The sequence below is a fragment of the Cucurbita maxima genome, unplaced genomic scaffold, assembly GCF_002738345.1.
Source record: "Cucurbita maxima cultivar Rimu unplaced genomic scaffold, Cmax_1.0 Cma_Scf00014, whole genome shotgun sequence".
NCBI lineage: Eukaryota > Viridiplantae > Streptophyta > Magnoliopsida > Cucurbitales > Cucurbitaceae > Cucurbita > Cucurbita maxima.
Window position 1 is genome coordinate 628,543 of NW_019272030.1, and position 14,918 is coordinate 643,460.

Below are 14,918 nucleotides of genomic sequence, written 5' to 3' on the forward strand. Positions count from 1 at the left end.
AAAAAAAAAAAAAAAAAAAAAAAAAAAAAAAAAAAAAAAAAAAAAAAAAAAAAAAAGCCCACATAAATGAGTCAAACTACAAAAAAAGCTCCAGACAAAAGAAATAAGACCAAGCAAATAGTTACAAATGAGCCTAGAAACAGAGGCCCAAAGAGACTGAGAATCTAATAAGGGCCAATCTCTCTTTGTTTTACCAAATCTCTCCCTTTATTTTAAACCTTCTTTTATGCATCTCATGATCTTTGTCTTCACATCATAAAATCTCGCTCTTTGTTCTACCAAGATCTGAAGACAGAAATTCATAATCTTACTTCATCTAAGAAAGAGGTGACAAAAACAACTCTACAACTCTCTTAAATGCAATAGTAGTATGTTTAATAGGGTGTCCAGGAATGAGCATTATAAGGTTAGAGAGCAATAATAGAACACACCATTCTCACAATGCAATGCTCATTCCTGGACATCCAATAAAAAATACTACTAATTCTCTCTAACCATACTGACCAAATTGCAGCAATAGTTGCATTGATCAGAAAATTTTGAGTTATGTCTAAGACATTGATCAAAGAATTGAATAATTGGATCAGTTTAGTTGAACAAGGCGAATGTCGATCACAGCAGGGCTTATGTCTTCCAGAAGTTTACTACCCAGTGGGATTAGTCACAAAAAAGCTGGGGGGGGGGAGACAAAAAAAATGGCAATCTATGCATGCAACCTTCAGATGATTTTAAGTGTTGGAACCTTCTGGACAATTTTCTAGAAGATTAGGTGTATTCACGGCTTGGGTTTTGTGATGTTTTAGGGAGGTTCCTCTAACCTTAGGACACCCAAACACTATATTTTAGAGGAAGGTGTCTCTTGGAAACGTATCGAGCACACATTCAGCTGGATAAGCTCTGAACAAATCCAACACAATAGGAAATGTGTCAATTATTTCTAATTTCAGACATGACCGGACAAGACTTGGATGCAGCCTAAACACGGCTAGAGAAAAAATTAAAGCCTAGTTTATCTAAGCCCATTCCTAATAAATTATAAAAAAATATATCTATGATAATAATAATTATAATAAGAGATTTTATAACAGATCTAGTCCTTTTATTTTAATCATTCCTGAATTATTAGGATCACATCTTCTTCTTCTTCTGGCCATAGTCAAATCCTTCTATATCTTCAAACTCTTCAAATATTGCTAATTGACAAGAATTTGTATGTTATTGGTGAAGTTCATATTTTTTGTGTTCAATTTACATAGTTTTATCAATAATGAATATTAAGCATATCATTTTTTTTTTTTTTGAGAGTATCAAATATATCAATATGTACATATATATTCTTTTCTTATGAAATAACCTACCTTTCGTTGAGAAAAAATGAGAGAATTCAAGGAACACAAACATTCAAAAAGAAAGCCCATGCCAAAAAAAAAAAAAATAGACGTAAACAAAAAGGGACTTTAATCAAACAAAATAAGATATAAGAATTAAAAGGATAATTTTATTTTAAAAAAGAATCAGAAACCTAAATAAATGTCTTCTTTAAATAAATCAATAAATAAAACAAAATAAAAATTGTGTTTGTATCCTATCTTTTTAGAAACTGATGCATCGTCCTGTCCACATCTTGTCATATCCATATCTCATGTCCCATTTTTGTGCTTCTTAGCTATAATCCAAATTCCAAACAATGTTCAGTCATTTATTCAACCCAAAACAAGCTGTAAAAATTTAATTGGTTTTGTTCAATTCTATCGGATATTCAAGAAGGCCTACCACCCAAAACTTCCAAATCACTAGTCAAATACATACGCTTGGGCTCATATTAAAAAACAAAAAATTGGGATCAAAATAGAAATGGTTTTGAACTGGAAGATAATTTTAGGATAACAATTGAACTAAAAAAATTAGGTCAACAGTACATTTATAAAATTTCTGATTATATATATTGTGGGCTAGGTCGGGTCACTTTGGTTGAACTTGCTGACCACGAGCTTTCTGTAACTACTCTACTTTTCTTTATCAATCAAGATGGGAAGACTTTCGTCTCACCCCTCTCTTTAGGAAAAGGGACGCCTTGTCCCTTTGTCCCTTAGTCCCCAACATTATCACAAGGAGAAAACCCAAGTAACACAAAGTTGGAAGGAGGAACATATATATATATACAAATTTATTTATTTATTTGACATCTTGTGTGCGGGGAGAGAGAATTTGATCGTGAAATTGATTGATCAAGGCAACAAACAAAGAAGAAAAGTATAAGAACAAAGGATCAAGTATTTAATCACTATCATACCAACTTGGCATAACCCTCACTTTCTTCCCGCAGAAGATTAAACTTCGTTTGCTGATATAGAAGACGAGTATTTACTCTGACCTGAAATCAAAGAAGTATCCATATATATACATCAGTTTTAAAGTTTTGACCTCCATGTTAAAATTGAAGCTTTATCAGGCATGTGACAGCAACTTAGGTTAATGAAGCTAAATAGAGAAGCTTTAGCATGTCATTATTTTTAAAAACATAAATCCAAGACACCATCGACATCTTCTGCTATTATTATAAGTGAAATAATTAATACAACACCAATATTATGTGAGCCTAAGATGTGAACAAGTTCAAAATTAAACGATCAAAGGCTCATACAGAAAATAAACAGACAGAAAAGGAAAATAAACATCACATGCAATATCAATATCTAGGTTCAGGTGGCATTATCAATACCAAGCTTGAATCTCATCATAACCATCACTTACCTCTTTATTTTTCAATTCTTGCGCCTTAATCTTTATCATTTCAGCCTCCCATAGAAATTCTTCCTAAAATAAAGCAATTTCAGTTCAGAACTTCATTACTACAAGAAATAGTGCATCAAATAATTGAGGCTCACAAATAGAAAGAAGCATAGGTAACTACACTTGATGGAGCATAAGAATGGCACTATCTCTAGGTAGAGCATTTACAATGAAAAGAAAAAACGAAATACAAACAAGATAAATTTTATATATAAGTATCACCTCACACCGCTCCTGAAAAAGCCGCAATGGGACAAATGCTGATTCAACAAGCCACTTAGCCTAGAAGGAATAGAATACAAGATCCAATTGGAAAAATGAATCATAATTATTATTTAAATAAAATAAAATAAAAAAAAAAGGGAAAACATGTTCTTATAACTCATTTTACCAAATATAGTATATCAAGAGAATAAGCAATGAAATAGCATCAAAGACCATCACAGAATTTGGTGAACAAACGAGATATCAAGTTTGCAAATTCCTGTTATCAAATAGTACATCAATTTTTTTAAGAACTGTGGACAGCAACTTTTCATTATGTGAAAGGAAATTATTACATCCAAAACCCGGGAAAATAGCCCCTACAAAAGAAGGTTATAAATTAAAACTGCAATTGATGAAAAGCTGTTGAGTAATAGAATTACAAAACGGTTTAGCGAGAGTCATTAGAGTGTATGTGTGAATAAAACAGTTTATTAGTCTTTCATCCTCAATTGCAATTTGACTAGTCATGAGTTCCATAGCCTCCTTGGGTTGACCAAGAACCTTGTAGGGATGGATGGAGCGCACCCCAATTCGTGAACTAACCAACAAAAGTTAGGGTCTACTTGTTCCACATGGTTTAGTTGTCACCTATAGAGGGTTTCAGGAGTCATAGAGGGTATACTACTGAAGTACTATCGGTGGTGCCTAGGGAGAGAGCCATGGCTTTTTACTAATACAGCCCGAGTGACATAGTGATAAGTAGTTTATTGTTCTAACCTGGAAAGACAAAGTAACAGGTAGTTACGGTTACTAAAACAGGTAGTTACTATTCCTAAAACATGCAGTTTTATTATTCTAACCCAAGGAGGGTACATGAGCCGTAGTTTAATGTTCCAGCTTGGAAAGGCATAGTAACAGGTAATTTATTGATCTTCGGAACAAGTAGATGTTGCCTGGCACAACTAGAGAGAACCCATCGATTAAAGCTCAGTAGGTAGACATGCATGGAATATTGTCATCGTTTTAAAGAAAAAGGGCTCCTTCAGACTTATGAGTATTACCCTAGGGCCTTTCCATGGGCCACAACGACTCGAGGTGCGTCTTGCGCAAGACAGACGAAGAACCTAGACATACGTGAAACCTAGATCCAAGAGAAAATAGAAAACCCTTAGTTATGAACCTGAGAGGGATTGAGTACTCCTTAAAGGAGGAATGCTGAGGGTTAGTTACAAATGGCCTACAAAGTTTGTTACAAATGTTAAGCCATAGTTTGGCTAACGATAGGGACAGTTATGAGTACATAGCCTAAGTTTCCATGAATAGGGTTAAGTATGACAAGAGCCTACAAGTAGGTTGCTTATGGAGTATTTTTATACTCATTCCATGTTATTCTATTTTTAATTTTCAGATGGAATGTAGACCCCTGTGATGTCGGGAGCATGTGGGAGCGTGCGGAGCCGTGTAGTTGCAAGGGGTGCCCTTTAGATCGAATCGTCTTCATTCTTGTCATTAGGCTATGTACTCATAATTGTCCCTATCGTTGTATGTCAGTTTTGAATGTATATTTAAATTTTAAATTACTTGTGTCTCCCGCTTTTCAATTTAAAACATTTTATCACTGTTTTACCCCTTGAGTCCCCGTGGTGACTCGTGATTCGAGGCATCGAAGATCCGGTCGTTACAGAAGAGTGGTTGGAAAGTTGAATTACCTTGTTGTGACACGACTAGACAAAACTTATTCAGTAAACATTGTGAATCAATTTATTGCTTCACCCATGGTGGATCATTGGCCTGCATTACAACAAGTTCTAAGATATTTGAAGGTTGCACCTGAACGTGGGGTCTTATATGCAAACCATGGTCACATGAAGATTAAGAGCTTTTCAAATGTCAATTAGGCAGACTCAAAAGAAAACAGAAGACCAACTTTTGGCTATTGTGTTTTAGTTGGAGGCAATTTGGTTTCATGGCAGAGTGAGAAACGACATGTAATGTCGTGATCAAGTGTTGAATCAGAATACGAAGTTATAGTACAATCAATATGTGAAATTATATGGGTACATCAACTCTTGATCAAGTCAGATATCAATATTACAGTTCCAACCAAGTTGTGGTGTGCAACCAAGCCTATTGGATAGGATCAAAATTTTTATTGGAGGCAATTTGGTTTCACAGAAGAGTAAGAAACTACATGTAGTCTTGTGATCAAGTGTTGAATTAGAATAAAAAGTTATGGTATAATCAATATGTGAAATAATGTGGGTGGGTATGTCAACTGTTGATCAAGTTAGATATCAATATTACAATTCCCATGAAGTTGTGGTGTGCAACCAAGCTACCCTTAATATGGCATCCAACCCAGTATTTCATGAGCGAATTAAATATATTGAAATTGATTGTCATCATGCTTGTGTGGAAATACAAGATTTAGTGTCTACTAGATATGTGAAGATTGAAGAGCAATTGGAAAATATTTTTATGAAGCTTTAAATGGAGTTCAAATAGATAACCTTTGTAACAAGTTGGGTATAATTAACATAAATGCACCACCTTAAGGAAAAGTGTTATAGTATATATGTGAATATTGTAATGTTACTATTTTTTGGAAGTGTCATATATGTGAATATAGGAGCTTGTTAGTCTTCTGTCCTTCGTTGTAATTTTACTATTCTTAGTTAATGGCTTCCATGTATATCTCTATATATTGAACTCTAATCTCTAGTATGGAATTCTCTCATATTTTGGTCTTACATTATCAAGAGTAATCCATTTGAAGGGCTGCAAAAACCACCATATCATGATAGTTACAAAACCCCTGTTGGAATCAATGAAGATTATCCAATTTCCTTCATTCCACATTCCATTTTGCCTAGGGCCCTGGCTTGATTTCTTGTTTTACAGCAGCTAAACTTTGATCGAATAATTTTTTTTCAGAGTGAGGTTACCCCAAAGGATATTTCAAACTATTGAAAATTTTGTTCCAAAAGTTCGCTGCGAACTCACAGTTTAACCTTCTGAACAAATAGTAATCAAAAGCAACACAAAACCACCCAACCAAATCATCTTTGGGACTGAAGGAACGAAGAATCTTTTGGTTTTATGTTGAAGCAGCTCTCTTTGGAAGTTTTGGCATGAAAGAAACTTGATAACTTCCAAGGGAGGAATCTAATCTAGAAACTTTAAGGAACCAAATCAAAATTCTTCTGTCCTACTTGGTGCACTTCTTATAATGATTTCTGTAATTATAATCTTTCAAATTTTCGTCCATTGGTTTCATTTCTTACCTAAACAGAAAAAAATATACTCTACACCATGAAACAATAATCATAATATCTTACGTTTTAAATACTCACCAATTTTAAGAGACGAGCACGATACTCTCCTGCTAATGTGATCTGCAAATTAAGTAATAGGTCAATAAGCAAATATCTTATCACATTTGAGTATCTTTTCTCCATCAGAAACATGATTAACACACAATTCAAATGAAGCATAAAGAAAACTCTGCACATAAGAGCCTTTCGAGTCAACTAAAATATTACAATTGATCATCATATTATGGATTGAAAATGAGGGAACTTCAAAACAAATAACTAATTGGAGCAAAACTAAGGAAGTTTAGGTAGACGCAGAGCGAAGATTTAGAACCATGTTTTGTGACGATGTACTTTCTCATCAATATTATGTATTGTTTGTGGAAGGAGTTTGGGTTTACTTGTAGTTCAGAGGTCAGGTATGGAGGAAGTATTCAAAATCCTTCCTTCTGAGGGAAAGGTTATGTTCTCTTCTCTGGGATGTCGACTTCTTAAACAAACGGTTGCATTAGAAAGGATATGGAGCATACCTGCCGTGCCAAATAGATATATATAAAATGATGTTTGGGAATTCATACAGTTTAAAGCATCTCTCTTGGGTGCTTAATTTCAATTCTTTTTGTCATTTCCATTACTATTTGTAACCAAGAACTTGGGTTCTTTCTGTGCACTTTCCTTTTTTTTCTTTTTCTTTTTTTTTTCTTTTTTTTCTTTTTTTTTTTTTTGTGGGCATAATACCCACATTTGGCTTGGCCTTTTATGGCCTCCATTGTAATCTTTCGATCATATCACAGAAGTTGGTTGGTCATCAAATATGTAAAAGAATATGAGTATCCACCTTTTGAGTTCAACATTGTACAGGGTGGAGATTTTAACCTTACATGTAGATTCGAACCAAAGTTCATTATTTTAACCGAATGAGCTATTCTCAAATTGGAAGGAATTCATGTATCCACATTTCATCAAATGATGAAAGTATTAAAAATTGAAGCCTCAAAAATCCATTAAGCATATAATCGAAAATGAAGCTAGATGTTTTTATCAACAAACAAAAAAAGGAAAAGAAAATGAAGCTCGCCGTTAACGAAGATACAATATAAAATTAAATACTTACATCTTGGGCCAATTGGGTAATGACATCAGCAAAAGTTGATCCTAACTCCTCCTCAGACATTTGATCCGAGAACTCAACTGAATCCAATGCTGCTTTACACTTCGGGAATGGCAATTCACCTCGGACCTGAATCCGGTAGAACCGCATAAACATATTTATACCAATAATGAAATCATTGCACCACTAATATCCCCAACCAACGCTTAATAGTTACTAAAAACCACAACTTCTACATGCGCGAACTACCAGGCACATACATGAAAGCGAAAACATACACTGATAGAAGAAATTAATAAATATATGTCAATTAGAGTACGAACCATGGTCCAGCAGAGCTCGTAAAGGAATCGAAGCACAGGGACAGGTTGAGGAACCCTAAAGCTCGAATTTCCGGACTTCCATTCTCGAAGATTGCTTTCTACAACATATATACGCTCAACCGGAGGGAGAGCCATTGCCGGAAGAGGCTATGCAATCCCTTAAGAGACCCCCCAAAAAATAGCTGGGTTTTGGAAGCTGGAACAGCTTCAAAAAAGGGAGTAACGGAAGAGAACGATAATCAATGGGGTTCTCATGGGGGTTTAGTACGACAGTACAAGAGAAATTAGGGTTTGAGATTTATGAAGAATTGTGCAGGAAGGAAGAGTAGCGTAGGGGTTTGGGGAAGCTGGAAATTTGGAGAAGAGATGCTTGGTAACGCGGTTGATCGTACAGGCGAGAAATAGATGGGCTGGGCTTTCGGCCCAGCTATTGGTTGTAGTCCATAGGCCTTCTTTAAAGAAGCCCATAAAGGATAGTGAGAACTAATTTTCATAATTGTTATTCGACTCTATTTTGTTTTTTTTTTTTTTTTTTTAAGGTGGGATGCATAGTAATTTTCTACCCACTATTTATGCATGCATGAGTCCACTAAGCAAACTCGTTAACCTACCTTTTAGGTCTGATTATAGACTAGTGCATGATCAAGCTACCAAAAACCAACGAACAAAAAAGGAAGGTAAAGGATATAATGATGTACGCGTTCATACCTAATATGCTGAAGAAACAATCCATGTTCATAAGTCATACAACATGCATGAGGTCCTACATTAAAATAATGGTTCAACGAGATTCTGCACATAATTAATTTCATACTTATCATAAGGTAAATTTCTTATGAGACATGCATGCATATTCATGGTATTTCATTTATGTTTATCGTACACAACACATATGAATATCTCACGTGGCATAACATGGTCATTTCAACCTAACAATTATAATCAAACATAAAAAGAAGTAAATGCATCACATAGTTCATTCAGATATCATAATATAAATAATAGCACATAATTAGGGTCACGTGGTAAATTTTAATGTATCAAGTAATTGTATCTAACTTAGTTCTTACTGGGTAGCCATAAATTTATTTATAGTTTCAAGGTCACCTTGATGCTCCTAAGCTTAACTGATCCTTCCTATGTCCAACTCAACTAGATTTCAGGTCCACTTATGATATTTCATTAGTTCATAAAAACTAAATTTAGAGTTTATTCCTGTACCAATATAACTTTATAACTTAACTATCATAAAATAAGTCATAAAACAGTATTAAATATATGAACAGTTTAAAATAATAGTTACACTGGCATTAAAGTCATAAACGACTTTAAGATCAAAATATTCAAAACGAGTCATTCAAGCCAACTGAAGCTAAACAAATAAAGAAAGTCCGCCGAACATTTTTTTTTTCAATTTGACCATAACAATGATCTCCTCATATGTTGTTCGATATTATACTAATAACTTTAATTATTTTTTACAATAGATAATATTAAATTACCTATAAACATAAACTTAAGTTTAGCTCTATAAACTAACTTCCTCCGAAAATCTGATAAGCCAACAGTTATCTTAAAATTACTTATAAATCGTATTAAATATTATTAACCATTCAAAACACTAGTTACACCTAATTATAATTAGGTTATAAAAGACTTCAAGGCAATTCAAAAAATCCAAAACGAGCCAATCAAGCCAACTAAAGCTAAACTCGATATTTTTTTTTTTTTCAAATTTGACCATACCAATATCCTCTCGTATGTCAAGTTCGTTATTATACAATTAAATTAGATTTTACTATGTTATTAATTGAAAAACATTCCAATATTTTTCTTTCCTTCATCCACCAATTAAAAGAAAGAAATTTGAAGTGGGCAACAGCTAATTCTAGCTAGGCACTCCAGTCTTACACGAGAAGGAAAACCCACCCTCCAGAAAAAGAACATCATTTTACAACATAAACAGATAAACTTGGACAAATGCAGACAAGAAATGGAGTCTCAAGTCAATTGCACAGCTAAATGACAGGCAGCGGCCGGCCACATAGATACACTCCACCCCTGTTTTCTTCCCACCTTTGAAACGAAATGCTGTCAAATTAATGAGCTGAAAGGAAAGAGGGCTCAAGATAAAACTTCCTTCTCTAAGACCTTTTTATAGATGGATGACAGAAGGGTATATATATATAAAACATTACAAGCCTTACAACACAAAACTTTTCAACACTTGCCAGAATTAAAGTAAACAAAACATAACAAAACACCAAAAAGATTAGAGGGGGCTAAAGAATAAACAAACATCGTCATGAAGCACCTACTAAGAGCAATCAGAAACTCAAATTTTTTCCCTATTCCTCTCACCGTGCGTCGAGAGAGGTAAACGAATTCGCGAAACCAGGTGGTCGGTTTGGGATGCTGCTTTGTGTATTGTCTCCACTCGCAAGCAACGATGATGAAGACGATGTCATGTCCAAATTGCTATTTCCTTCAAATGCCTGCCATCTCTTAAGCGCCTGTGGTAACGACATCTCGAGATCAATTCCCAATGTGTCTTCCGAGTCAGGTTCTGTTGGTTTCCACACATCGACTAGAGATGAAAGAACATTGACTGCGTGACTCATGTCGGGTCGCTGGTATGGCTCCCTTGCACAGCAGTGGCCAGCCAAGTCCGCAACCGTGCAGATACTGCCAAGGGTCTCCTCGTCTATGTGCATTGAAGGGTCTATGGCCTTTGAGAAAGTGTCCTTGTTAATGTACATTCTGCGGAACCACGATACAAGGTGCAAGCTTTCTTCGGGCTGGCTCTCGTCAATTGCTTTTCTACCAGATATCATCTCCATGAGGATCACCCCAAAGCTATAAACATCGACCTTGGTTGTAACTCGTCCGGTTACTGCTCCATCGATCATCGATGAAGAATAGAATGTTAGAATATATCAATACAAAGTGTTGGTTACGAACAAACAGGTTCAGAAACTTAATCCATGAAGCAAATGCATCAAGGTATTCTACTTAACTATATTCACAACCCAACATGCATATTAACTAGCAACATGGAGTTTCATAGCAAAAATAAAGAGGAGAAGAGTGTATACCAGCATATTCTGGGGCAAGATAACCAAACGTTCCTGCGAGTCTTGTTTCGACCGACGCTTTCCCTTCAGGAGCAAGACGAACCAACCCAAAGTCTGCTACTTTAGCCCGCAAATCATCTCCAAGAAGAATGTTTGATGGTTTAAGATCGCGATGGATAAAGCTTTGATGTGCTAAACTATGCAAATACTCAACACCCCTGGCTACATCCAAGGCAACAGTCAGCCTTCTTTTCCATTCAAGGGGTTTGATCCCTTCGTCATTCCAGTGAAATAGAAACCTACTAAAAGTCCCCTGGGGCATGTATTCATAAACCAGAAGCCTCTCATTTCCATCTAAGCAATACCCGAGAAGCGCAACCAAATTTCTATGACGAACCTTAGTAAGAACTGCAATCTCAGCCTTGAATTCATTCAAACCCTTCTCGCCTACGACTCCAGACTCCATTCTCTTCACAGCGATCTTCGTACCATCATGTAATTCTCCCTTGTAAACAGTTCCAAAACCCCCTCTCCCCAATATATTACTAGGGCTAAAATTATTAGTTACATTCCTCAAAACTTGAATGGAGATAACCAGGTTTCCTGCCTCAACCACACGGACATCGCTCGGTCCAGCAATAGGAACTCTGCTGGATTCAGGAGTACTCCCATCGGTCCTCGTCTCCGTAACTGTAATCTTCACTGAATTTTGATCCCCAGAATGACTAGGATGTACCACTACTGTATTTGGGTTCTGTACAATACTATCATGTCTCTTCTTTCTCTTGTACCAAAAGAAAATCGCAGTCCCAACTAAAAGGAGACCAACAATAACACCAATTATAGAACCAACCACCACTCCAGTATTACTTTTCTTAACACCCCCATCAGGAAAGTCACCTGTTCCATAATCGGAGGGCGCTCCCTCTTCGGGAGAACCTGGTGCGGGAGAACTGGGCCTATCTTTCCCAATATCCGGGTTCCCCTGTGTGTTCACAATCACATTTTTCCCGAACGCGGGCACTTTCCCATGAAGCCTATTACTGGAGACATCTAATTCTATAAGACTGGGCATAGTCACAAGTTCGGTTGGTATTGTGCCAGAAAGATAATTGTTAGAGAGAATCAACTTTTGTACAGATGTAAGCAATGAAAAGCTAGGAGAAATAGAGCCCGCAAGACCCATATTCTTAAAGTTGATTATGGTTATATTTTCGGGGTTGCCAGTACATGCAACACCTTTGAAATCCTCACAAGGACTGTTCCCTACCCAGCTTTGGGCAAAGACTGTTGGAAACCCCATTGATTGTGCAACCGATAACAGAGCACTCACTCGGGGATCACAAGGCTCACCCGGAGAATCCGTGCAAAAATTGTTGGATCCTGGTCTCATATCCAGCTTTACATTAGGATTAAACGCAGGGGTGGGTCCTTGAAGCATATTATTCGTCAAATTCACAACCACGAGGGATTTCATGTTTATCAAGGACGAAGGAACAATACCCGTAAGCTGATTATCCCTCAAATTCAAGGTCTCTAACCCCCGAAGGTTAGAGAAATCGGGCAAAGGACCTGAAAAGTGGTTCATATGCAACCAAACCTCCTGCAGATTAGTCATGTTTTGCAATATGGCGATTGAACCGTTTAACTTAGAGTTACTCTGTTGTCCATTCAACCAAAGCGACCGAATCGAAGAACCCGCAAAGCTTACTGGTAATCCACCTTCTAGAAAATTACCCGCCAAATGCAAGTTCCTAAGAGTCGGAAACGTCGTGCCATCGAAAATTTGAAGGGTGTTACCAGTTACATTAGCGCGATTGGCCGATAATTCCTGAAGACCAGAAGCATCTCGAATGCTATCAGGAATTTTCCACGCCATGAAGGGATTGTTGTCGACATCTATCGTTTGCAGAGCCGACTTCTTGGCGAAGAAATCAGCCGGCATGGATGTAAACAGATTATCATGCGCTAGAAGTATCTGGAGTGAATCAGCGAGATTAGGAAACGGCCCAGTCAGCTGATTGCTCTGTACCTCTAATTGCACTAACGCCGAGAGGCTAAAGAGATCCGAGGGAAGTGATCCCTTGAGATTTTGGTTCCCAATTTGAATTTTAACCACTCGGTTCTGAGAATCGCATTTAACGTGCTTCCATTCACAGTAATTCGAACCAGTCCATCCAAGGGAATCCGGGGCTCCAATACTATTCTTCAAAAGATTCATCACTGTCTCATCATCACCACCAGCACCAGCCGGCTGAGCGTAAACAGAGAAATCCAAAAACAGCAGAAACAAGACAAAAACCAAAAGGAAAACCCCAAACCCCAAATGGGGTTCCCTCATTGTTCAATCTTTCTCAGAAAACCAACAAAGAAAAAGAGGTAAAGAGGTAAAAACAAAAGTTCTGAGTCCGTCGTAAACCAAAAAGAAAGAAAGAAAGAAAGAAAGAACAGGAACCCAGAATTGTAGGGTTTTAAAAGTCAGAATGGATAAAACAATGCGTAAAGTGTGGATTGGATTAAAACCCTTTTCTCCATTCTTTACGAACACTAAGGCTCTCCCCAATATTTGTTCCCTTTTTTTCTTCTCAGACACAGAGAGAGAGAGAGAGAAAGAGAGCGAGAAAGCAGAGGGGAGGTTGGAGGAGAATGCGGCGGAGATGAAGGTGGTTTGGGAAGAAAACAATATCAAAACCCAAAAGGAATGAAGAGAGAGAGAAGAAAAGGAATGAAAGAGAAAAGGAAAGGCGTTAAAGAAATGAATAAAGAAGAGAAGAGAGAGAGGTGTTTGGGAAGTGAGAAAATGGAGGAAAAGGGAAATGACGCGTGTGGTCCAGCTCAGAAAATTTGAACAGTAAAGGAGAAAAAATGGTGCGGAAGGAGTAATTATAGGCCAAGAACCAAGAAACTCAACTCTGCGCTTCTTCCACTCATCCATCTTCAACCACTTCACAGCTGCAACTTAAAAACAATTTCCCCTTCTTTTTTTTTCTTTTTTTTTAATAAACAAATTCCTTTCTGTTCCCACAATTTCTTATTAAAAAATAAATATTTTCAGATTACATCCTACCTTCTAATTATTATTTTTTTAATTATTGGATGGTCAGATTTCATCCACGCACCACCTCCAATTGTGGATTTGTATGTTTGAATTCTTCTTTTTAAGCTAATATTTTTAACTCTTTTCTTTTCTTTTTTTTTGTGAAGAAAATTTTCGAATAATAAAAATTATTTGTAAACTAAAAATATTTTTAATTGAGGAGTTAGAAATTCAGTCTTCACCTCACCAAATAATTTCGAAAATATGAATATTAAAAGTACCAACATTTTTCAATAGTTGAGGCATCTCTTATATTATTTATTTTCCTTAAAATAAATCTGTTTATATATATATATATATAATTTATATATTAAAATGCGTATGATCATATGCAATCAAGACGAAAAATAAACAAAAAGAAAAAATGAATCCAATGAGTGGGTCAAAACTTTATATTTATAAAATCATGTGCGGTGTCTTCTAGTTTACATCATATTTTAAATCACTATTTTAATTAATCATGACCTAACCCATGTAACAGCTGTCAAAAACTTTACAAATTCAGTATTTTTTTTTTTTTTTATCGCTCCGAAGAAGATCATTATTGAAATAAATATTCTGATATTGCATATTTTTGTTGACAGTTTCAATTAAAAAATTAATAACAAGACAATCTTCTCAATAAATAAATAAATACATAAATAAAAAATTTATTTGGTAATATTATTCTTTTTCTCGATAGCCTTATTTATCTTCTAGTTTTTAATTAACTCAATTTCATCTTCAATCTTCAAACTCAATGATATCTTATAAAAAATTATCAGAAAAAAATATCACCCAAAAAGACCACTAAAACTATATATATATATATATATATATATAGTTATTGACTTGTACGCTATAATAAATATATAAGTGGAATGTGTTTTTTTTTTTTTCTGAAATTAAAATTTCAACTGGAAAATATTATTGCAAATAAATGTGGTGTTGCTGAAAAACCTGACTGTGCTTATGTATTAATTTAAAAAAAAAAAAAAAAAAAAAAAAAAAAAAATTTTT

The 14,918-nt window shown here is 35.6% G+C and overlaps 2 protein-coding genes across 3 annotated transcripts in view; both read right to left on the reverse strand.

The window, feature by feature from the left end:
- The window catches only part of LOC111489825 (THO complex subunit 2-like), a 34,411-nt gene extending 26,314 nt beyond the window's left edge, over positions 1 to 8,097 (reverse strand). Inside the window, exons 1-6 of one of the 2 annotated variants that reach the window (XM_023138234.1) lie at positions 7,749 to 8,097; positions 7,429 to 7,554; positions 6,354 to 6,395; positions 3,016 to 3,075; positions 2,755 to 2,817; positions 2,294 to 2,374 (exon numbers count right to left, since the gene is read on the reverse strand). In XM_023138234.1, coding sequence (XP_022994002.1) covers positions 2,294 to 2,374; positions 2,755 to 2,817; positions 3,016 to 3,075; positions 6,354 to 6,395; positions 7,429 to 7,554; positions 7,749 to 7,883 — 507 coding nt within the window. In that variant the 5' untranslated portion in view covers positions 7,884 to 8,097. Of the gene's footprint in view, positions 1 to 2,293; positions 2,375 to 2,754; positions 2,818 to 2,914; positions 2,956 to 3,015; positions 3,076 to 6,353; positions 6,396 to 7,428; positions 7,555 to 7,748 lie in introns of those variants that run through there. The other variant, XM_023138235.1, reaches the window with a different exon arrangement.
- Positions 8,098 to 9,872: 1,775 nt separating this feature from the next.
- Positions 9,873 to 13,739, reverse strand: LOC111489829 (receptor protein kinase TMK1-like). The gene is made up of 2 exons (XM_023138240.1): positions 10,844 to 13,739; positions 9,873 to 10,641 (listed from the first exon to the last, which is right to left on the reverse strand). Exons 1-2 carry the CDS (start codon positions 13,161 to 13,163, stop codon positions 10,106 to 10,108), a joined length of 2,856 nt encoding a protein of 951 aa, XP_022994008.1. The 5' UTR covers positions 13,164 to 13,739; the 3' UTR covers positions 9,873 to 10,105.
- Between the last annotated feature and the right edge of the window lie 1,179 nt (positions 13,740 to 14,918).

Excerpts from the sequence above, each read along its gene's own strand:
- LOC111489829 (XM_023138240.1), bottom strand. The coding sequence starts at position 13,163 with ATGAGGGAACCCCATTTGGGGTTTGGGGTTTTCCTTTTGGTTTTTGTC. Across the intron at positions 10,642-10,843 it reads TCTTGCCCCAGAATATGCTG|TAACCGGACGAGTTACAACC; the intron begins GTATACACTCTT and ends TCGATGGAGCAG.